Source organism: Callionymus lyra, chromosome 11 (genome assembly GCF_982586985.1).
Source record: "Callionymus lyra chromosome 11, fCalLyr1.hap1.1, whole genome shotgun sequence".
Taxonomy (NCBI): domain Eukaryota; kingdom Metazoa; phylum Chordata; class Actinopteri; order Syngnathiformes; family Callionymidae; genus Callionymus; species Callionymus lyra.
Window position 1 is genome coordinate 22236889 of NC_141828.1, and position 22494 is coordinate 22259382.

The 22494-nt window shown below is 40.8% G+C and overlaps 1 protein-coding gene across 1 annotated transcript; it reads left to right on the forward strand.

Moving 5' to 3' along the window:
- Positions 1-614: 614 nt before the first annotated feature.
- On the forward strand, positions 615-21055 carry LOC148069622 (leucine zipper putative tumor suppressor 2 homolog). Its single transcript, XM_087802810.1, has 8 exons — positions 615-769; positions 11460-12083; positions 13226-13837; positions 13901-14023; positions 15235-15381; positions 16363-16869; positions 17542-17646; positions 17707-21055. The coding sequence occupies exons 2-8, from the start codon at positions 11493-11495 to the stop codon at positions 17887-17889; spliced, it is 2268 nt and encodes a 755-aa protein (XP_087658936.1). The 5' UTR covers positions 615-769; positions 11460-11492; the 3' UTR covers positions 17890-21055.
- The last annotated feature ends 1439 nt before the right edge of the window (positions 21056-22494 follow it).

Consider the following 22494-nt stretch of genomic DNA (forward strand, 5'->3'; position numbering starts at 1 on the left):
GATGCTTTGATGTAAACGGTTTAACTTGTAAACATAAAAAAGTTCTTGTTACATTATTTCTCAGTGACAAAGCTACTGCAAAGTTGAACTAGTACATTTCTAAAGTCGTATTGAGTGAACGGATACAGCTGTGGTCTGTATACAGTGTGTGTGTGTGTAGGTTTGTTGTGTAGATGAGACTTCATTAGAGCCGAGACGCAGTGCAGAGCACGAAGGCAGGTTATGTAATTTAACACATCTGTATTAATTGACCTGCTCGCTCCGACTCTAACGTTCATCCGCTGTGTCTGCAGCAGCTGCAGCTCGACAGTGATGTCGTTCTATAATCGCTCTGTGGTGTCATTTATCTGCCAGGGTTTTTTCCTTGTTCTTAATGATCAGGGAAATGCGTTTGAATCACAGCAGGATCGTGAAGATGAGAAGGAGGTGAAAAAAAGGAGGTGTGTGCAGAAGCACATGGAGAGAGTGGTGGGGGGATTGAAAAACTCTCGAAAGAGGGAGGGCGGGGGTGAGACAAAAGTGAGTGAGGCGGGTGTGTGTGTGGGGGGGGGGGGCGGTGCTAGAGCAGACAGCAAGGGAAGGAAAACTGAGAAGAGGAAGAGTGGAGTAAAGCGAGTAGAGAGATTGGCAGAAGAAAAAAGTGCTGTGATGTGAGATGTGGACGAGACAACGTGGAGTGTTTCTAACAAAGGAGCAGCAGCAGCAGCGACAGGAAGTGACTCTCAAAACTTAAGTGACTCCAAAGTGGCGGCAGAGATGAAGAAATTGGGTGAGTTTTCCCTAATGGCTGCATGATTTAGATTCGTGCACACACACGACTTTAATAAGCATTGTGGAAACTGTGTGTGTGTGTGTGAGCGTAACTTGCCAGGAGGGCTCATTGAATGAAGGTGTGTGTGTGAGATGAGAAGAAACTTCTTGCAAGAGGATGTCAAAGGTCTTCAGAGGGTCACTCGCCACAGATGAAAAGTATTTTATGATGGTTATGGATACGTTTCTGCTCAACGCTGTCGCTCTATTGATTTGAAATCCCAGCCTTGTGAAAAGCTGTTCCACCCTCCAGACAGTTGGCCCGGAGGAGGGAGAGAATGTGGGGGAGTGGGGAGGGGGGTGTTATTCAATACGCCTGCTCCAACCCACACAACTATTAGAGATTAAAGAAGGCAGAACACACTGAGTAGACAATAACCCTGCATCTGAAAAAGAAATGGTTCATACAGAAGCCTAAAAATAAGTTGTTGACAACAAAGAAAAATGGCTCATGGTTTTCTTCCAATGCCCCCCCGTAATTACACGATTCCTCCTGTGCCTGGGGCTCAGATCAAAGTTTCTCTTCAAGTTTGTTGTGCAACCTCCTCAAAAATCAAAAGTGGTGGGTCAGCACATGTGTTCACAGCTTCACGAGGTCGCACTCATCACGTCTCCTGGGGGCGTCAGGTAGAGCTGACATCACTCGCACTGGATTTTGAATCTTCTTTCTGTAAATCTTGGAAACGGCCATAAATGGGCAGCCGTTGCCATGTATAGGCTGACGTGCGGTGTCAGGGGTAGTCACGGGCTGAGAAGGTGGGTTACCTCACTCCCGCTCAACATAACAAATGAGGTAAACGTGTGTCACGACTGCAGGTCGCTTTGATGTCTCGTCGACTCATGATCATGTGTGACTGCCTCACTTCAGAGTCAAGCTCAATCGCATGCGATGGAACATTGTAAACAAACTAAGTTGTGGACTCGACAGAAAAAATCCTTCTGAGCGACTGATGAAACAAATATTTAGATTTGAGAGGTTGGTTATAGTCTTTAAAGAGGATGTACTTTTGAGTTTTGCTCATGAGGTATTGGTATAAGGTTTTAAACATAACTGTCTCATGTGAATCTGTGTTTGAATTTGTGGCATTTTCTGATCAACACATACTTTTTATCTGAAGGACTTTCTGGATTAATTGATGTAACTAAAGTGTGGGACTAAAATAGTGTGTAATGAAGAAGTATGTGTGGAGTTCTGTGATGAAGTTGTGGTACACTGGTACCAGTGTCACATGGTCAGGACTGGTCAAGGTTGTTCTCTACGCTACATTCAATCAGTACATTTTTATAAAGTTAGTCCCGTGATCTAAGGCTGGGTATCGATCATACATTTCTGACACCGGCACTGATGCCGATACCTTCACTACCAAGTCAACGATACTTTCTCTTGATACCAATTTTATAAGATCAATTTTTATAACCATAGGTCATATCTTGAGCTTATTTTTCAAGCTTTAGTTAATTTCCATTAGAACATTAGAAAATTATCTCAAGCCCCGCCCATATAACCACACCCACTCTGCTGTGATTGGTCACGCATCAGGGTTTGTTACCACGAGTCATCCATCCTGTAAGTCTCCACCTCCACGGGACTCATTGTATAAACGAAGCAAGCTGTAAATACAGCTGGTTGGATTATTACGTCATAATGGGCTCTTGTAACCTCTCTTTCACCAAGAGAACTTTATAAAGTAATAAGAGAGGACGACCTTTGAACATTTGAAACATGTAAGTCGGGAGAGTTGAGTTTCCACATTATCTATAAGATAGGAAATGATAGATAAGATAATTTAACAATGAAGCTCAAACTTCCTGTTACAGACGCGTCAATAATCCTTGAGTTTGGCCCTTGATTTAAACTGTTTTGGCTCCTCGTGTGATTGAGTTCGACAGCCCAGCCATCAGCTAATTCAAAGAGGAAGTCCAAGAAGGTGTTCTAACCCTCCTTTGTGCCTTCTACATCATTTTTCCATTGATCCACTTGAAACAAATGGCTGGCCAGGGTATTTGTGTAAAGCCGAGCCGTGAACAAAGCTGGAACGAGCTGAAAGAAAAATGGAGAGCGATTAGCAGTCGTTCTGGCTCCTCTCCTTTTTTTTGCTGAACGAGAGCGTTTTCCCAGCCAGTGTCCTTCCTTGATCTTTCTCCAGTCCGTGGCACCGTCGACTGTGTTTGTATTCTTTGACAGGTCAGGTATTTTCTGCGACGTGAATAATACATCACAGCTGGCACAGAAAAAGCGGGGCACAGATGCTTATGTAACAACTGCTGTGGGACTCATTTGCCGCTCTGCATTTATTATTATTGTACGAGCGCTCGGCTGCTGTCGATGATCGAAAATATGCTTCTGCTCTGACCTCCTCTGTCATGTGCTTCAAGTCAGAGGCGGCAGCGTTATCTCTGCCCTCTGTTGTTGAAACAATGGTCGTCAAGGGGGGGGGGGGTGTAGGAAGTGAGGTCGAGGAGGGGACACTTTTATTCTTCACCCAGAGAATAAGACACCTGGATTTACCAAGCTGCACAAATATTTACTGTCGGACACTTGGGTTTAATAAGCAGTAGCCCAGGCGCATTGAATAGTCTCAAACTCCAGGATTTTCTGTTATTTTCCAGTGTCTGACTGTCCGACCACTGACCGCAAAGGGATAACTGAGAGTGGCTGGAAAGACTCCTGGAAACATTTGAAACACACTTGGAATGTCAGCCATCTTTCACTTCTCCCCTCGACGGGCTGGTGAAGCAACAAAGTCTGATGAAAGGATCTTAAAATAAAACACAATTATGAGTTTTAATAATGGTTGAAGTGGTTCAATTCAATCTGAGCTAAAAGTGGGTGTCAAGGAGACTTAACCAGCTCTGCGTAAGCTGCTTCTTAGTTTCCCTTTTTTCGTGTGACTTTTTACGTTTATATTTTGCCTCACAGTAAAATCTATTTCTGGTCTTCTGAGCCTGTCTGGGTTTTTTGTGTGTGTTCTGTTTTACTCCGACAAACCCAAAATAGTTGTCTTGGTAAATTGGAGAGTAAATATGGTTTTGTGTTTGTCAACGCAGTCACGGTTTGTAACTTGAACGACTCAGCTGAATTCTGCCAGACGGTGGCAGGAAGAAGTGTCCATCAGGAGGAGCGAGGGTAACAAAAATGTAGTCTCAGTCAGGGGTTTGGGGAATTTTGTGACTGTTTCATCGCTTTAGTTTAAGTTTCTTGAGCATTAACATTTGCCAACAAGAGAAATAAGACAAAGCTTAACATATTACTTTACTTAATGTTTATTCAAGGATTTGAGGATTTTTTAATTCTCATTCTGTGAACTCGGAATTAGGCAATTTTAGTTTCTTGCTCAGTTAGTTGCAGCCCCGTGAGAATATTTTATCACACGATACAGGGAAAACTATATGATCTATTGCGATATGTTGTGATTCTGTAGGATCATAGATATATTTGTAGTGTTGTCCGAGTACACTCTGGTGTTGCAGAATATACAGACCACATGACTCTTGACAAAGTCGAAGCTGTTTTAATTTGTTTTGAAACTCAAATATTTCCAAACATCAGCTTTAAAAGCTGCTGGAGTCAACTATATCCTCTCGTCCTCAGTCAACTCCTGGATCTTGGGTGATTTCATTGTTTCTTTATGTGGAGGGCATATGGACAGAAAAAATAAAAAAGCTTGGAATATTTAGATAGATGGATGGATAGATAGATAAGACTTAAAACTAAGATAAAACTTTATTGATCAACTAGCAGACCTCCTTCGGGAAGTTGTTTTTCCAATTAGCACACAGCAACACAGGCGATAGATTCATGAAAATCAAAATAAGAACAAGAACAAAGTTTCTATGAAAAGAAAGTGAAAGATAACATCAATCTAAGTCTAAAGATAAAGAGCATAGATCACAGACAAATAACAAAGACTTTTTAAGATTGTTAGTACAAACATCTAAGTATTTTAATTCAAACACACTTTATTGAACTGAAAACCATACAAGAACTATGGTAAAAAGGATATATGTATTATTATGTATTTTAAATCAATACAGTGCTGTCAAATATCGATACAGTATCATGAAATAAATAAACGATAAATTGCTGTATGGATATTTTCTCACTCTCAAATAAAGACTAATGGCATTATGAAAGGATGTTGCTGACTATCTATGCTGAAGAATCTGTTTAAAAATGTGGGATGTTACTGAGATTTTTACGGGAAACAAAAAGAAAACAAATCTGCTGAACAAACCGCTGATTGACAGTTTGCATCTCTGAAAGCCCATAGTGTATTCACAACAGACCAGTGTCACTGCCTGCATGTCATTGACGTCAATCGCACCCAGATTCAATAGCGTGCTGGCTGCTCTCCCCATCAACCCCCACTGGGACCTTTTGTAGGTTTGTTCAGAGAGAACTGAAGCCCTGACACCCCCCAACTAAAAGGGTGGAGTTTTTTCGGGTTGTGAATTGGATTAAATGTGGAGAGAGTGACAGTTTTCACTTGAAGTTATAGTAGCAGAGATGATTGGGTCTGTACAGGTCCATTGTTTTAAGCTAGTTCTGATGACACGCAACTGTTTTAACTAGTGTCAATCACATCTGAGAGAAAAACAGACAGACAGTGTATGGGTTTTGAAAAAGCTAAAATGAAGTGATATTTTAGAATATAACTACTAAAGGTGATGCTTCTTTTAACATATTGAGGATTATTATTTTGTTAAGATAACTTTTATTAAAGCAGAACTACATAACATGTTAACATTCTTCATGTCTTTCTTTTTTTATGGTTTTCATTATAAACTTCTCCCCCGTCTAAAATCTCGGCGAATGAGAGGTTATAAGAGTGGAGTCCATTATGATGTAATAATGGTTTCACTCCTCCAGCCAGGCGTAATCACCCCCTGCTTTGTTTATACAACGAGTCCCTTGGAGGTGGAGACTTCTGGAATTGATGACCTGCGGTGACAAACCTTGATGCTTGACCAATCACAGCATAGTGGGCGTGGTTATAGTAAACACGATTTCATCTCCAGAAAAATGAAGTGTTTTCAGTTTAAGTTAATTTTCTAATGTAAATATTTGAATGAAAATAGAGTTTTGTACAAACAGACACATACTGATGAGTACAATAGAGTCCAACATCTATTTAAGACACACTTAAATCATCACATTACTTGTCCTGTAAGCTATAATAACTTATTTTCCATCACATTTTCACCTCAACAAGTTGGGATCTTATAACAAACGTGGGCACTTCATGCTTCATGGCGAAGGTTATTTTTAAATCGTTGGAATGTGCAACAAAAAGTAAAGGATGTCCCAACAGCTTAGATTTCAATAGGTTTAAAGTTGGAGACCACTCACACGGCGCCCCTTAACTCCCTTACCTATTCAGACATTCCTTTTCTTCTTGTTCTTTCTTCTTTTAATCTCCTTTCTGCCTGGTGCACTTCAAAATTGTTGGCCCGCGTCGTCATGGCAACTCATCCAAACACGGCGCGCAGCGAAAGTCTGATGCGGCAATAAGTCGGTTGTAAAAGAGAAGAAAGGGAAATACCAAGTAAGCTGCGTGAGGACCTGCTGCCAATTACTCCTACGAAGACTGTTTAGAAATCTTCTCTCTCGGTTTCGTCAGAGCAAAGCGGGTTTAATGAAGTCGGAGCCCCTCAGCGAGCCGCCGCGCTCCAAATCACAACTTTTGTTCAAAGCTACAATGTCAAGCATGTTACATCGCCAAACAGGACAATTTCAGCCTAGTTTGAGTGAAAAGAGACATGGCACCGAGGCGATGGTTTAATGAGCAGCTTTGAAAGTATTCAGCAATCTCACACACACACACACACACACACACACACACACACACACACACACACACACACACACACACACACACACACACACACACACACACACACACACACACACACACACACACACACACACACACACACACACACACTGCTGGACCTTAAGGCCATGTGGGGGGAGGTGACAGTGAGCAACAACTCAGACAGTTACTGGGCTGGAATGGAGGCAAAATATCCTCAAGTCTATTTGGCAAGAGATTAAAAGCGCTCTCATTTTACAGCCGCCCGAGTTCACTACAATACACGTTTTCGTTCCCTTTTGAAGTTGCATCGTGAGGCCGATGTGCGGGAGATGAGGTGTGCGCTCCGGTCTTGTCTGCTCTTGCCGTTTATTTGTGGGCAACGATCTCGATGACTCGTCACTTTCCTCTGAGAAATTCTCAGAGTCGGCCTGATCTTCTTCACCTCCCATGAACCTCCATTCAAAGATGTTCTTCTGATTACATCTCCTTCACAGATACCATGATGGTTTGAGACTTTCCACCTGTCGCTCTTTTCTTCTGACCCAGGCCGGAGAAGGGTCGCTGCATAGTTCAGCAAGCGGGGAGTTTGCTCGGAAAAGGGGGGATGGAGAGACGTGCAGTGGAATAATCAGCACAGGAAGTGAGAAGGGGAGGAGAGGATTACTTAAAAGAGTGGTAGTTCTCTGACTTTCTCGCCTTCCAAAATCCAGACTAATAGGAAATATACAGTTAATGATTCATGCTGGTATCAGCCCAGTTCACAGAAACTAAGGAGGAAAACCATTGCTACAGGAGGGCATTAGCAGCTATCCTTAGGAAAAACTTCTTGTAAGAACCATAAGATGTTCCAACTCTACCTATGATGGAGGCTGGATAGAAAATAAAATGTCACCATCATTTTTACAATCACATTCAACAATATGAATCCTCAACAACAATTAATAAATGACTCACATTTTCTCTCAGTGAAATCCGAGGCCCAAAAACAAATCAGAATCAGAATCAGAATCAGAAAACCTTTATTAGTCCCGCGAGGGGAAATTCGGTTTAACAGCAGCAAGAGAAATAAAAACACCCAGAAATAAAAACGAGAAATAGAATAAAATGTGTTTGAGGTATCCCTTGTGTTGTCTCTGGGTCAGGGTGAACGACCTCCACCACTGCATATTTATGGATTTTTTAGGGCCTTCGTGTCACCTTGACCCTGAGACAGCTCAAGGGCTGCAGGTTTTTCCCTGATTTTCTGGGACTCTTGTGTTTGTCTTATGTGTCTATAGTATATAGTTTTAACTGTGTATTGTTTTTGATTGTTAAAGCGCTTTGTGATCCTGGTCTAGAAAGGTGCTTTAGAAATAACCATTACTTACTTACTGACTTACTTGCTTCAAAATGGCTTGTTACACATGTAAAAACTAAATAAGTCTTTGTAAGGTGACACTCAAACTCAAGGACGCCTGTTTCCACATCACATTGACTTGGCTTCACACCACCATCTGACTCCTCAACTCTTTTTCTCACCTCTGTCCTGAGTCACCAGGGCTGATCTGTTTCTGCCAGATAATGGGGGAAGCAGACGGTATTAGCAGAATAATGATTAACAGGATTACTTTCCCTTCACACAACCTCATTTCTAGATCATGTGTGAAGCCACCCGGGAACTCAATTCTTCTGTCAAAAGCTTCTGTGATGCACTCTGGGCTCTTGGTCCCACACAGAGGGATCATCTACATATGTCTTCCTAGGTTTTAGTTATAGTACGTTAAAGCACTTTGAGACAGTCGTAGTTAAAAAAAATGATGCCTCATATTTGACCTCGTAATAGCAACTTGCTCGACGATTGGTGAGTATTTTTGAACATCAAATGAAATTCCTCTCGGGTTGACTTCAAACACTTTCTCTATTTTTGGAGACGACAAATGTTTCTTGTTTCTGTGTTGACAGCAAGTATTCTGCAAGTTGTAGACAGAACTGAAGAGCTTAGAAGGTTTTCAGCAATGAGCATGACCAGAGTGATAAATAGTCTTTTTGTGATTTATTGCCGGAGACAAAATTGCGGCCATTAACATCAGAGTGAATGAAGGGTTGAATCCGGCCGGCTCCCAGGGTCTCGTTGGGGGGTCACTGTCTCTGCACTCGGGGGGTCTCCCAGAGTGGTTAATTCTATTATGTCAGCCTGAGAGGTTCTTGTTTGGGCAGAGTGGGGGAGTGAAGCGAGGATAAGGGAGAGAGGTTGTGGGGGATGATTTTTGTAGAATGGAAAAATGACCACATGCCACAACTGGTCCTCGGAAAAAAAAACAGTTTTGCATTTAAAATATATCTGTTTGACCATGTTGAAGCAGTTTATTGATTCCTTATTGGTTCCGATATCTGCTAATAGAGAATATAGTCATGATGGTTTCTGAGTTGAAGGTCAATGCCTCAATAAATAAGTACAAAAATAAGTACCATAGAGGCAACATTCCATCCTGTCGGCCATTTAATTTGTGTTGGAATTTCATTATCAGTGTTAGCCCAGCAAGCCCAGTTGTCTTGTCTTTGCTCTCGTCTTCAGTTTATGCACACGACTGCGACCCAAACAAAGATAATGATGCACATTCCTCACGCAGCCGCTCCACGGTTGGATTAATGGAGCACTAGTGGGCCGTGGGCCCAAAAAATTGGTGTGACAAATGAGAACATGAAAGTATCACCCTATTGAACCTAGCAGATTGCAACCGGGTCATCACCACACAGAAATAAATGTTTTTAACAAGATAAAATAAATCTATTTATATAGTCTATAGTTTTTTTTATTTGTGGCTAATAAAAAAATCCTCATAGATACATAGATATGTAGATGTATAGATATTAGGGCTTTCTATTTGCAAGAATCTGGCGATACGTTACGTATCACGGTGCAGGGGTAACGATTGCGATATATTGCGATGCTGTTGGAACAACAATATATTTGTAGTATCGTCAAAGTAATTATCTCTGGTGTTGCAGAATTTACAAACTTACTGTTGACCAAGTCATTACTGTTTTCATTTGTTTTAAAACCTAAATATGTCCAAATATCAGCTTTAAAAGAGTCGACTGAATCCTCTCGTCCTCAGTTATCGCCGAGATCTGGCGTGCCATCTAGTGACCGGAAGTTTAATTGCAAACAAAAAGGAACATGTCGTGAATATTTGTATTTTAATTGTAAAAAAAATGAATTATTTTATTTTTACAGACATTATTGAACTATGAACCTTATAAGAACTATGCTAACACATAAAAAAGATTTTTCAAGAAAATAAATAATGATAAAGTGCTTTCGAATATCAATACAGTGTCGTGGATGTTTAGAATAAAGTCCTTGATTTTTAATTTTTTTTTTTTAATCAAGCCTGTGTCTAGCTTCTACACAGACTTTAAATCAGTTTGTTTCCTTTAATGTATTTTTCATGAACTGACCGTTCGTGATCCTTCCTCATCCAAGGATATTTTTAACCGTCTTATTGCTCTAAAGTTAGCAAGCATGCCCTTTTCCGTGTGAGGAAGGCATCATCTTCATTGTTTGGGGATATAAGTGGCCTCAAGCTGGGGCTCAACTTGGAAAAACCCAGCTATAAAGTGGGACAATCCTGCCCTTTGGTTATTGAAGACCAAATACTGTACTTAGAAAAGCCTCTTCAATCCAGTCCGGCTCAGTTAAGTGCTAGAGAGTAATTAAAGGATGTTTACTTGTTAAGTGGCTGTAAAAGTCAATTAGGGAATATTTAAGCCATGTTGTGTCTGTGTGCGAGTCTCGCCCGGTCAGTCATTCACACCAGACTGTTCTGAGGATTTGTGCTTGGTACATTTAACATATCTATGAATGATAATCGTGCCCCATTTAACAAACGTTTGCAAAGAAAGCTGAAAGCCTTTGAGTCTTGAGTCACTTTTGAATCTCTTTGAAAGTTAATTTTGGGTAAGATGGCCGGGAGTGCTTTCTTGTGTTTGTCCTGTGAACCATGAATCATGTCGGTGCCACGGTTCGTGACGTACACTCCTCGTCTTGAGACCCAAATGGGAACTGGATTTAAGTGCAAACGTGGATCATTTGGACACCCGACGTCATGACGGAAATCTCCGGTGACGTGTGAAGAGCCTGGTCTACCACATAACTTTGTCCCCTGAGAACATCTAGCTGTTTCAAATGACCCCGAATCAATTTCATCCGACTTTTTTTTTAGCATTTGAAATATCATGATAACATCAGTGCGAATAACTACGAGTGAAAATCTACTATAACGTTTGTCAAATCATTTTTATTTCCTTTCCTACCAGAAGGACAGCTTAACGCCAACAATCAACATAATAACCTTCTTAGTGGATGTCATTTCCTGGTCTAAGCTAGTGCTATCACAAGTAGCATGGTTAATCCTTTGCCAGCTTGTATACAATAGTACTCTGGGATGACTGTTTAATTAGTATAAGTGTACGCTGTGTTCTTTTAGACATGCTGTGTGTTGTTCTTTCAAATTGCAGTTCTGTGCTAACACATTTGGCGTCTTGTGAATGTGTTTTTAATCCTTCCAAGTAGTGATTTTGTTTTTTCTGGTTAGAGTTCTGTGTATTTACAGAAAGAACTGTCTTCACCCTCTGGAGACTATCTGTCGCCTGTAAGAAAATTACTCTGATAATCATTGATGCTCCTAATGGTTCTGTATTTGGCAACGGACCTTAAATCAATAAATAACGGGTGGGATCTAATGCAACAGCAATTTAATGATTACATTTAAACCGAAGTCATTAGATTCTTGCATAATTTGTTGAGAAAAATGTAATGTTTAATGGAATCATGTTTTTCTCTCTATGCAGGCTGTGTGGTGTGGCTCAGACCATCGGGGTACCATGGCTCTGGTACAGGCCCTACCAGTGTCTGTGACTGACCGCCCCAATCCAGGTCTAGACATCCAGCAGTGTGGGCCCCTTTCATCCGAGTCCCCGTCAGGCTCCTGCAGCTCCGGTGCAGTCATGGGCTCCGTCAGCAGCCTCATCTCCGGGAGGACGTACCAGGAAAGACAATGTCGGGCGGCGAGCGAGTTCCCCGTCAAGCCACGACGCTCCACGCCAGCGACCAGCTGCTTCCGAATTCAGGGCAGCTCTCTCCGCAGTGGAAGTTCTCTGGAGCAGCTTCTGGTCATCAGCAGCCATATGCAGCCACAAGGCCAAGTTCTTCCACCTCCACTGCCCTCCAAAAAGCCCCCCCAGCAAGTCGGCAGCAGCGACACAAGTGAATCTGGGGCCACCGGTGGTGTTGCTAATGCTAACTATGGATATCAGACTAGTGAGGTGGTGGTCGCTGACTGGAATGACAATGTAGCACTGACCACCACGAGTCCGTGTAGTGACCCGGAGGACCTCAACGACAACAGGACCTTGAGTGGAAATATAGGAGGACCTCCACCCAAGCTAGTCCCAGTTTCTGGAAAATTGGAAAAGGTATGTCAATAATTCATTCATTCATCTTCTGCCGCTTATTCCCCTATTGGGGTCGTGGGTCAGGGGTTGGGCTGGAGCCTATCCCAGTTTCTTTTGGCCTCCACTTTAATCAGGTGCCAAAGCCACCTCAACTGACTTCTCAAAGAGGAGCAGCGGTTCTACTCCAAGCCTCTCCCAGATGACCTTGCTTTTACCCTGCCTAGCCACCCTACGGAGAACCTGATACAATAAGTTGTTGCCTATACAAGACTAGTCCTCTCACTTGACCCCCTACTGACTTTGACTTTTGTTTTAAACTTAGGGAAATTTGTAGCAAAGGCTCTTGTGAAGATAAAGACTAACCATTAAAGCATGTTAAGCTACAGCAGGAGTCACCAACCTTTCTGCAACTACAATCAGTTTGGTAAACACTTTGGAAATAACTTATAAACACTGATCACATGATTGATTATTCAATAATCAACAATGTGACTACAAGAAAGGAAACACAAAATTAGACATATTGAGATGGTTATTGTATGACACTCATTTTTCTGATCAGGCCCCTGGGGCAACTCCTTTAATGTCCACTGTAAGTAGGTAATGGTTATTTGTAAAGCGCCTTTCTAGACCAGGGTCACAAAGAACTTCAACAATCAAAAACAATACACAGTTCAAATATATACTTTAAGATCAAGATACAAAGACAAACACAGGAGTTCAAGAAAATCAGGGAAAATCCACAAATAAAAAGGTCATAAGATTCTTAGTCAGTAGTCAGTAGATCATCAAACACAGAGAGAGAGGAAGATCGTTCCAAAACTTAGGAGCAACAGCCTGGAAGGATTTTTCTCCTCTGGTCCGGTAGTGTGTGTGTGGAACCATCATCAGATTCTGATCCACAGACCTAAGAGCCCGAGCTGGGGCGTAAGGTTGGATCAGATCACTGATGTAAGGAGGAGCCTGACCACGAATAGATCTGAAAGTAAGAACCAGAATTTTAAAATGAATCCCGAAAGAAACTGGAAGCCAGTGAAGAGTTTTAAGGATTGGGGAAATGTGAGTTCTTCTACTAGAGCAGGGCATAATTCTCGCTGCACCACGTTGGTATATATCAATCTCCCGCGATCATACTTTTCCTAATGAGTCATCTTGTGTTTCAGAACATGGAGAAAGTGCTGATCAGACCCACAGCGTTCAAACCCGTCATTCCAAAGAACCGCCACTCCGTGCAATACTTGTCTCCGAGGCCAGGAGGGGGCAGTCTCTCCGAGAGCCAGGGAAGCCTCAACCTGCTGCTGCCGCTCAGCGTCTGCACCAACAGCTCTGAAGGGAAGCGCAACTCTTTCGGTGGAGGCCGCAACGCTCGCAGCAGCCAGTCCTGTTCCCTGTCGGACTCTGGGAGGAACTCACTCTCCAGCCTCCCCACCCACAGCAGCACTGGGTACAGTTTGGCTCCCAGTGAAGGGTCCAGCTCCGGGGGGCAATCGGAACCCGCACAGACTCTCAGTCGGAATATTTCAGGTGGAGGTAACAGTCATGGACACCCTTACTCTGATAGCGGCCGCTCCTCATCCAGTAAAAGCACAGGCTCCGGGTCTTTAAGCGGGCGTGGTCAGCCCCTGTCAGACAGCGGGTCTTGTGGGCACTCACCGCAACCAACGGAGGGTTATGAGGCGGTCGTGAGGGAGCTGGAGGACAAGCTTCGTGAACGAGACCTGGAGCTCCAGCAGCTGCGAGAGAACCTGGACGAGAACGAAGCCGCGATCTGTCAGGTGACGCCATAACCCTCGGAAAATGATGAAAGAAAATCCATCTCATTTGATTCCATGTTTCAGGTGTACGAAGAAAAGCAGCGGCGCTGTGAGAGAGACATCGAGGACCTGAGGCAGAGCTGTGCCTCCAAGATGAAGGTGGCTTCTCAGAAGGCCCAGAGAGCTCAGCAAGTCCTGCAGCTGCAGGTGAGAACCCACTTTCTGCATCTCTGGAAACTACACCTCCAATAATAGTCTAGACATTTTTTTGGGCGGTTATGCTATGAAGAATATGACCTCCAATAATACTTTGCATCCCTATAAAAAGTAATAATTTCCCTCATTTTCTACACACCCTCATGTGGACTAATGTTTGGGATTATTAGCGCACTATAAGGCGCACTGGAATAAAGGACGCACTTTCAATGAATGAAGAATATATTTTCAAACGTGTCCACAATAACTTTCAACCTCGTTGAGTTGTTACCCTTTCTGATGTTGCTACATCAAACGTTATGTATTCTCTCAAAATTGTTTAGTTATAACAGGATAATGAAGGTTTAAAGTTAACTTGGCATAAATTGCCCGACACTGTCTCCCTGGATTGAATGTGTGTTCACCTTCTGCCAGCCACTGCTCCCACGCAGTTTAAGTTTGAACACCCGGTTGACGCCAATATCTGGGCTGGAGTTCTCTAGTTAATCCACCGGGAATGATGGCGAGCGTGTTCATGTTCATGTTGTTATGGTAGCGGTTCGTATTGCGAGAATAACGACATCAAAAGTAAGCTTCCGGATCCAGTGAGGTTTGTTGTGTGTGTTTTAATGGTGATCTGCACGGCAGGAACGAACTCTGTAAGTTCTAAAATAAAGTCAAGAACATTAGTTTCCTCCACACAGCAACAGCAAACATTACAGTATATATTACTCTGCAATGCTCCTGTCTGCAGTGGCCATAATGCTGAAAGCAGTTGTTTACCAAATTCTTGCTGAAATATTTTTAAGGACGTGTGGAGCGCCGTGTACCACTTCTAGGTCACAACCCGAATTAATCCATATATAAGGCGCACTGTGTTTTTTTTTTTTTAATTACAGGCTTTAAAGTGCGCCTTATAGTCCACAAAATACGGTAGATGGTATCAAGAGTATCATGTAGAAATATATTTTGACACAGACAATGTTTGGTTGTTATAAGGTACTTTCAAATTGAACATGTATACAAGAAAGTGGTGGTTCTCTCTGTCCAGCTTCCATTTTCTCTCATCATTATTAAATAGCTTTTTCATCTTACTTACAATGAAAGTCATGATTTAAGATGTTAAAACAACATTAGCATTATTTAGCATTCACGGAACATGCTGGAGGATGAGCTAAACTGTCAAACGAGCTCCATTCATCAAATCCACCTCTTGTCCGTAGGTGTTCCAACTACAGCAGGAAAAGAAAAAGCTCCAGGAGGACTTCTCTGCTCTGCTGCAGGACCGGGAAACCCTGGAGAGGAGGTGTGCCTCCATCCAAAGGGAGCAGACACAGCTGGGACCGCGACTGGAGGAGACCAAGTGGGAGGTGAGTGGAGAGACCGGCCTACAGTCCACAGTCATTCATGCAGGACAGTCCGTCTCACACTCCCATTCTTCTGCCTTTTCAGCCAGTTGAGGGGGTTGATTTGTTTGCATCTTAGGCTCTTCTCCGGGTTCTTCTATTCACCGGCTCGCCTTGATCTGTCATTCATCACGACTTTTTCATAACCCCCCGCTGATCCTCGTTTGGTCATACGTTGACCGTCTTTGTTAACGCAATGAAACTTTTCGTACAAAAAGCGTACAAAATGTTTTGAATGCTATGACATGTTTTTCAAAAAGCAACAAACTACCTTTGTAACAGAAATATGGAGTAGGGAAAACATTCACAAAAGTTTCCTTAAAATGGAGTTTGCATATTTAGACTCATTTTTTCATAGTCGAGTTTGAAAACGATATGCCTAGACTGAGGTTTTAAGGTGAATTATATTAGTGAATGATGTCTAATTTGATATGAATAACATTTAAAAATTAACTTAACCACATATATAATATTGTAATTGTGTCACTGTTAGGGATTTATCAATACATGTGTGAGAAAGGAATGTCTTCATGTCAGAAACAGGTCTTTGAAGGAGTTAACTTTACCCTTGACCCTGAGGGATAATGACTAATTTAAGTTTGGGGAATACCTTTAAAGTAATATAAAACTACTTTTGTGAAACTATGATGAAGATATAACGGCAAACTAAAAGCTCTGTGCTTCAGAAAGGATTCAGATAAACATGTAAACTCTGTTCTACTCTACTCTAATTTCCCGAAGGAGACCTCCTGAGAGATCAATAAAGTTTTACCTTACCTTACCTCTATACAAGTAAAATGTGTGACTTTGAACCAGATCTGATTTCTGTTCTTTGTTTAAGCAAAAGCGTTATATTTTTTTATACGACAGTTTGACTCAATGTTCTTCTCTTGTAGTTATTTCTTTGAGTTGTTCTTTTGTTTAATGTTGTTTTGGTCCCTGCAGGTGTGTCAGAAGTCTGGAGAGATCTCTCTTCTGAAGCAGCAGCTGAAGGAGCTCCAATCAGAGCTGAGTCAGAAGGCCGGAGACATTGTGGTCCTGAAGGCCCAGCTCAGAGAAGCCCGCTCCGAACTACAAGCCAGCCAGGTCAAAACCCAGGAAGCCCAAGCTGCCGTGCGAACCCGATCCCTGGAGCTGGAGGTCTGCGAGAACGAGCTCCAGAGGAGGAAGAGCGAGGCCGAGCTGCTTCGAGAGAAAGCCTCTCGTCTGGAGGAGGAGGCGACCGTCCTCCGCGACACCCTGGCCGGACACGTCGGGCTCGCCAACGGAGCGAGTAAAGGGCAGTGCATGAGTCTTCCAAGCCAACACGGTCGCGGTTTGATGAGCCGAGGCGGTCCAAGTCCTTCTGTATACCGCGACAGTGAGGACCGTCATGTGATCTGGGCAGGAGAGAGTGACGAAGTCAAGGCTCAGAGGCTGAATGCAGAGAACATACTGGGCCTCAGACAGCAGGTAGAATCCAGTTTAACACCAAGCCGTTGATTTTCACTTCTCAGCATGTGATTCTTCTTGTTTTAAAACCTATTTACAACATTGAGGGACAGTTGAACCACATTTTAGTAAATAAAGCAACTTTTTAGGTAAAACACAATGTCAGCGAAAGACTTCTACAGCAGCTACCAAATGAGAAATGGAAATATTTAATCAAAGTTTTCTGAAATAAATCCTTTATGTATGTGCAATAAAATCTCAAGTCATCTTAATCCAAACTAATAAATACACATTATAAGAAGCTGTTGTTCAGGTTAAAAGTTTTTACAACTTTTATTTTATTATTTACATTAAAACGCTATTATTTTCCATCTTCTGAAATATTTTGAAATAGCTTATATCAGGGGTCGCCAGCCTTTTTTGAACCACTGACCAGTTTAACGTGGGCATTATATTCACTATATTTCAACTATTATACAGGTTTATTTTTTGAGAGGATTTGATTTATCAAGAGTCACAGACTAATGTTACTTGAAAATGGAAAATACCATCTATTTTTCCATACAAAACATGTATTTACGACAGTAATAATCAATAAAAAAGAAATGATAGAAATTATATCTCAAGATCCTTAGATGGGAGATGCTAAAGCAGCTAGCATGATTGTTCACACGCGTGTGTTGTCGTCTCCAGATGGACAGGCTGAAGGCCGAGCTCATGTACGAGAGAAGGACGGGTGAAGATCAGATGTCCCGGTTTGAGGACGAGAGGCGAGTGTGGCAGGAGGAAAAAGACAAGGTACAGACTTCCTCAAACAGAGGCCCGATAAGTGTTCCTGACGGTTCCTTCCTCCAACAGGTGATCCGATACCAGAAGCAGCTGCAGCAGAACTACATCCAGATGTACCGTCGGAACCGGGACTTGGAGCGGGTGATGAGGGAGCTGAGCCTGGAGCTGGAGAACCGGGAGATGGACGACTACGAGGTTCGCAGCGGCAGCAACGACATCCACTTTGAGGAAATTACAGCCACTGAGATCTAAAGCGGTGCTCGAGAGAACAACAACGCTGCACATGACCCAGAAGAACAAGTGACAGAGAAGCTCTGGAACATGATTGACTTGGACGCCGTTCAAAACTGATGATCAGGGTAACACAAACCACTTTTGCAAAAATCATTACCACAAACACAAACCTGGATAGAGGTCACACACTGGACGACCAGCAGCATTTCTAGGGAGAGCAAAAGGGAATTTCCACCTGTCTTAGTTTGTTTTACAGAATGTATTTTCACACTCAAATTACACAAATTCAGTTTAAATACGACATAAACGATCGACTACAGTGTTTGCACAACTTTTTATAAACTGCAGAAGCCAATTGAAATACTCTGTACCTATGATGTGTGTGTATTGTAGTCAAAGTTTGTGTATCAAAAGTTGCATTGCAGTGTCAGAATTAACAGATTATTTAACAGTATTATTAGAACTGATCTGACAAATGTTTTCTGAGGAAAATCTCAGTAAAAATAATCTGCCTTCAGGCTCAAATGAGCTCCGGTTTCCCTTGAATGTCATTTTAAGATCTCCACCACCACTGTTCCTAATCCTTGTAGAATCCTTCGAATTTAAAACTAAACATTCTCATTTTAAAATCAGATTCAAAGTTAATTAAAGCAGAATTTCTTGGATTAAGTATTTTATTCAGAGATAAAGCAATAATTCTTAGATTAAAGTAAGAATTATGAGATTAAAGTGAAAATAACTTAATTTTAATATGAAAATGAGAATTCTGATCTTGAAGTGAGAATTCTGAGATTTAAATGATAATTTGAAGATCAAAGCAAGAATTAAAACTAAAGCAATAATTTTGAGATTAAAGTGATAATAACTTTATTTTATACAAAAATGAGAATTTTGAGATGAAAGCAAGAATTTAAGACCAAAACTATAATGTTGAGATTAAAGTAAGAATACTGAGATTAAAGTGATTATAACTTTATTTTTTATATAAATGAGAATTTCGAGATTAAAGCACAAATTATTTTTTAAGCAATAATTCTGAGATTAAAGTGATAATAACTTTATTTTATATAAAAATGAGAATTTCGCGATTAAAGCAAAAATTACGAGATAAAAGTGAAAATTGGATTGAAGAGATAATTCTGAGATTAAAGCAAACGTTCTAAATTAAAGCCAGAATCATGAGATTCATTTGAGAATACATTGATTTGAGTCAAAAATGAGTGTTCTGAGATTAAAGAGAGAATCGAAGAAAGTGTTTTAGATTTTTATTTTTTTCCCACTGTCAGAAATGTCGGGATTAACGGTCTGAGAATCCAAATGACTCTTTCCTTAATGCTTTAAAAAAGGATAAACTGTGACGTACAGCTGTAATATCAACTATCCAGAGAATCATTTCAAATCAAACGGTGCTGAAGCAGCTTTTTCTTCTTTTCTCGACTCCTCTGAATCTCCCTCAGCTCTCCTTTTAAACGGCTGAAAAGCAGCTGGCTATAGAAAAGAGGATTATATTTCCACAGCGTGATCAGACTCATTTTCCACTCCTCTTTCCCCTTTACTCCTTTTTCATAGGAGTGGCAAGTCTGCATGTCTTTGTTCTCTCACCTCGTCTCTGAAGGGTCGACTCAGTTGACGTCTGCTCACGATATTGCAAGTAATACATAATGGAATAGATCAATATATTTAACTAAGGTTGTATATTTTTTATATGAAGCAACTGAAGATATTTTTGTTGTAGTGCCATCATCCGGGTGGGTTTAATACGCAGAGAGAGAATATATATATATATACACTCACTATCACCGTCATACGACTGTAGGTCACTTCAAGTGTGACACACTTTTAACTCCTGTTTTCTCAACAATCACTAATTTGCACTTGAGTAGAGCGACAGGGAACTCCTTATATGGTCACCTAGAGAACTAAAAAAATGACTTCTTACCTTTCCCTCCTTCATTTTTTTAAATGTCCTTCCTCTTTTGAGAATGAATAGCTGTTTAAAAGTACAAGTTTTCAACCTATTTCTGAATCCAGAATCACTTTTTTTTTTTTACGTTGGGTCCTAGTGCCTGCAGGGTTTGTCGCAAAGTTGATTTGTGGAAGTGAAGGAGTTAAATTCCACCTAAAGCGCAACTAATCTGTAAACTCAACTCTCCTGACTCACTCACATGTTTCACATGTTCAAGTCTTCCTCTCCAAGATGCAGTAAATTCCTCATCATGACCATGTTTTGAACGTATTACTTTATATAGTTCTCCCACGTCTTAAATCTTGGCGAACAAGAGGTTACGAGAGTGGAGTTCATTATGACGTAATAATAGCTTCACTTCCTTCAGCCAGCTGTAATCACACACCACTTTGTTTATACAACGAGTCCCTTAGAGGTAGAAACTTTCAGGATTGATGAAATGCAGTGACAAACCTTGATGTTTGACCAATGACAGCAGAGTGGGTGTGATTATGGTAAAAAGGGTTTTAATCTACAGAAAAGTATTTTAAGTTTATCTTAAGCACATTTTCTAATGTAAATATTTTAATGTAAAGAGAGTTTTGTACAAACAGACACATACTGATGATACAATAGAGTACAACATCTATTTAAGACACACTTAAATCAACACATTAGTTGCCAGAAATGAATACTGTCAAGGAAATACAAAATACAAAATATTAAGCTCTTTGTTAAATCCAACTCTACCCATTAAACTCCAGTTAGAAACTTTTTTTTAATGCCATTTTTAATCATTTCCCTTCAATTGACCCTAGTTCTCCCGACTAACAAACCATTTTCAGCGTCATGATGTCAGCTCTCACATGGTACAAATCAAATCAAGGATAGTTTCTTACTTTAAGGATCATATCCAACTCCATTACATTTCATCTTCTCTCCACTGGGTCAAAGCACAGGTGACGAGCAGCAGCATCATGTTTGTACATATGTAAAAACACTTGCCTGTATAGCGACATGGTCTTTTACTCAAATATATGAATATATATATATATATATTTCAAATGTAGCCACTGTGACTAGACCAAAGCAACTTAACACACTTCTGTCTTCCTCTCGTCCTCATTGTATGTTTTTTTTACACGTTGATGTCTCCTCTTGCACTCAGTCTGTAGCTCGTATATATTTTTATGTACATTGCTTGTACAAATGTTTTTAATTAAAGAACGATATATCACTCGTTGTCTCGACGTTTCTTTGGTGACACGCAGACTTGATGATGGATGGAACTGGAGTTGAGGCATAAAAGACATAAATCAAAATAGAAATGAATGATAATTAATAATGGGTCAGCCAAGGATTGAGGGTTCGAGTCCCAGCTCTTGTGATTCATTTTTCAAATTTCCACACAGTGGGACGAATAACTGTTCATCTTGTTAAGTCGCTTTTTTTCCAATATACAACACAATTTTCTTCAAAGTAAAATTTCTACTGTGTTAAATCTGTCTTTATAGTCGATAGCTAGCACTTTTAGCCACTAGCTAAACTAGCACGTAGTTCAATTTAAAAAAAGTCCTTCACTTTACATGACTGTTTAAAAACAGAATAACATTAACTCGTTTTTTGCGAGGGCAAGGGAGGAAACTTGGAACCTTTCTGTGTGGAATTTGTATGTTCCAGTGTTGTGTTCATTTACTCCGGGAACTCCGGTTTCCTCCCAAACTCCAAAAACATACAGAGGTTGATTGGGAACTTGGGGAAATTGTCCGTAGGTGTTTACGGTTGGATATCTTTGTGTGTACTGCTACAAACTGTCGCCCTTGTTCAGGGTGTCCCCTGCCTTTTGCCCAAAGTAGCTGGGATAGGCTCCCCCATGAGCAGTGATGTGCCTGCATTGAACGATAGTTCATTAACTATTTCATATTTTGGACAAATGTGAATGAAACGTAGTTTATTTGCCTGATGAACCCTTTCATTCTGATGTTTTTTTTACTTATTCTTTACAGTTTGGTTTTATTGCTGTGTACTTTTATTTTTTATATTTTTAGATGTTGAAATGGATACAATAAATGCTGACTTTGGGTATATATATATATGCTTTTGACAGAAGAGTTCATAGTAACATTAAAAACAACAACTTTGAATTAAATCATTCTTGGAGCCGTGAACTTTTGAATATTTTGAATTACGAACTGACTTATCTAGTTCATTTCAAAATTGGTGAACTGAGCTTTGAACTAGTTCACATATTAAGTGAACTTTCCCGACTAAGGGAATAAGCTAAATAAAATGAATGAATGAATGAATAAATGAGTATCGAGCCTTCGTTGAGTCAGCAAAGATTGTTGAAAAATGATCAAATCATAATTGAAGACACTTATTTTACCAACCCCTGGATGTACCAACTACAATTACAAACTTATTTTGTTGACTGATAAATCTATATTTGGACACTCTTTGAAAATTTGTGAGTCAGCAATTGGTTGATTCTTGATACAAATTCATGTCCATTCATGTCCATTCATAACATTTGTACGATGTTCCGGATCTTCTACACCTCCTTTATTTTATTTTATCTCTACAAAATCGTTGCTCTAGGAAAGTGGTCATAATGATATGGCTGTGTTTATGTGCTACTATGAATGGCACATTTGGTGTATGAGAGTACCCTTGTCTCC

Bases quoted from the DNA above. Each gene is read 5' to 3' on its own strand.
- LOC148069622 (XM_087802810.1), top strand. From the start codon at position 11,493: ATGGCTCTGGTACAGGCCCTACCAGTGTCTGTGACTGACCGCCCCAAT. The intron at 16,870-17,541 runs GTAGAATCCAGT...TGTCGTCTCCAG, and splicing joins TACTGGGCCTCAGACAGCAG to ATGGACAGGCTGAAGGCCGA. The intron at 17,647-17,706 runs GTACAGACTTCC...TTCCTCCAACAG, and splicing joins GGCAGGAGGAAAAAGACAAG to GTGATCCGATACCAGAAGCA.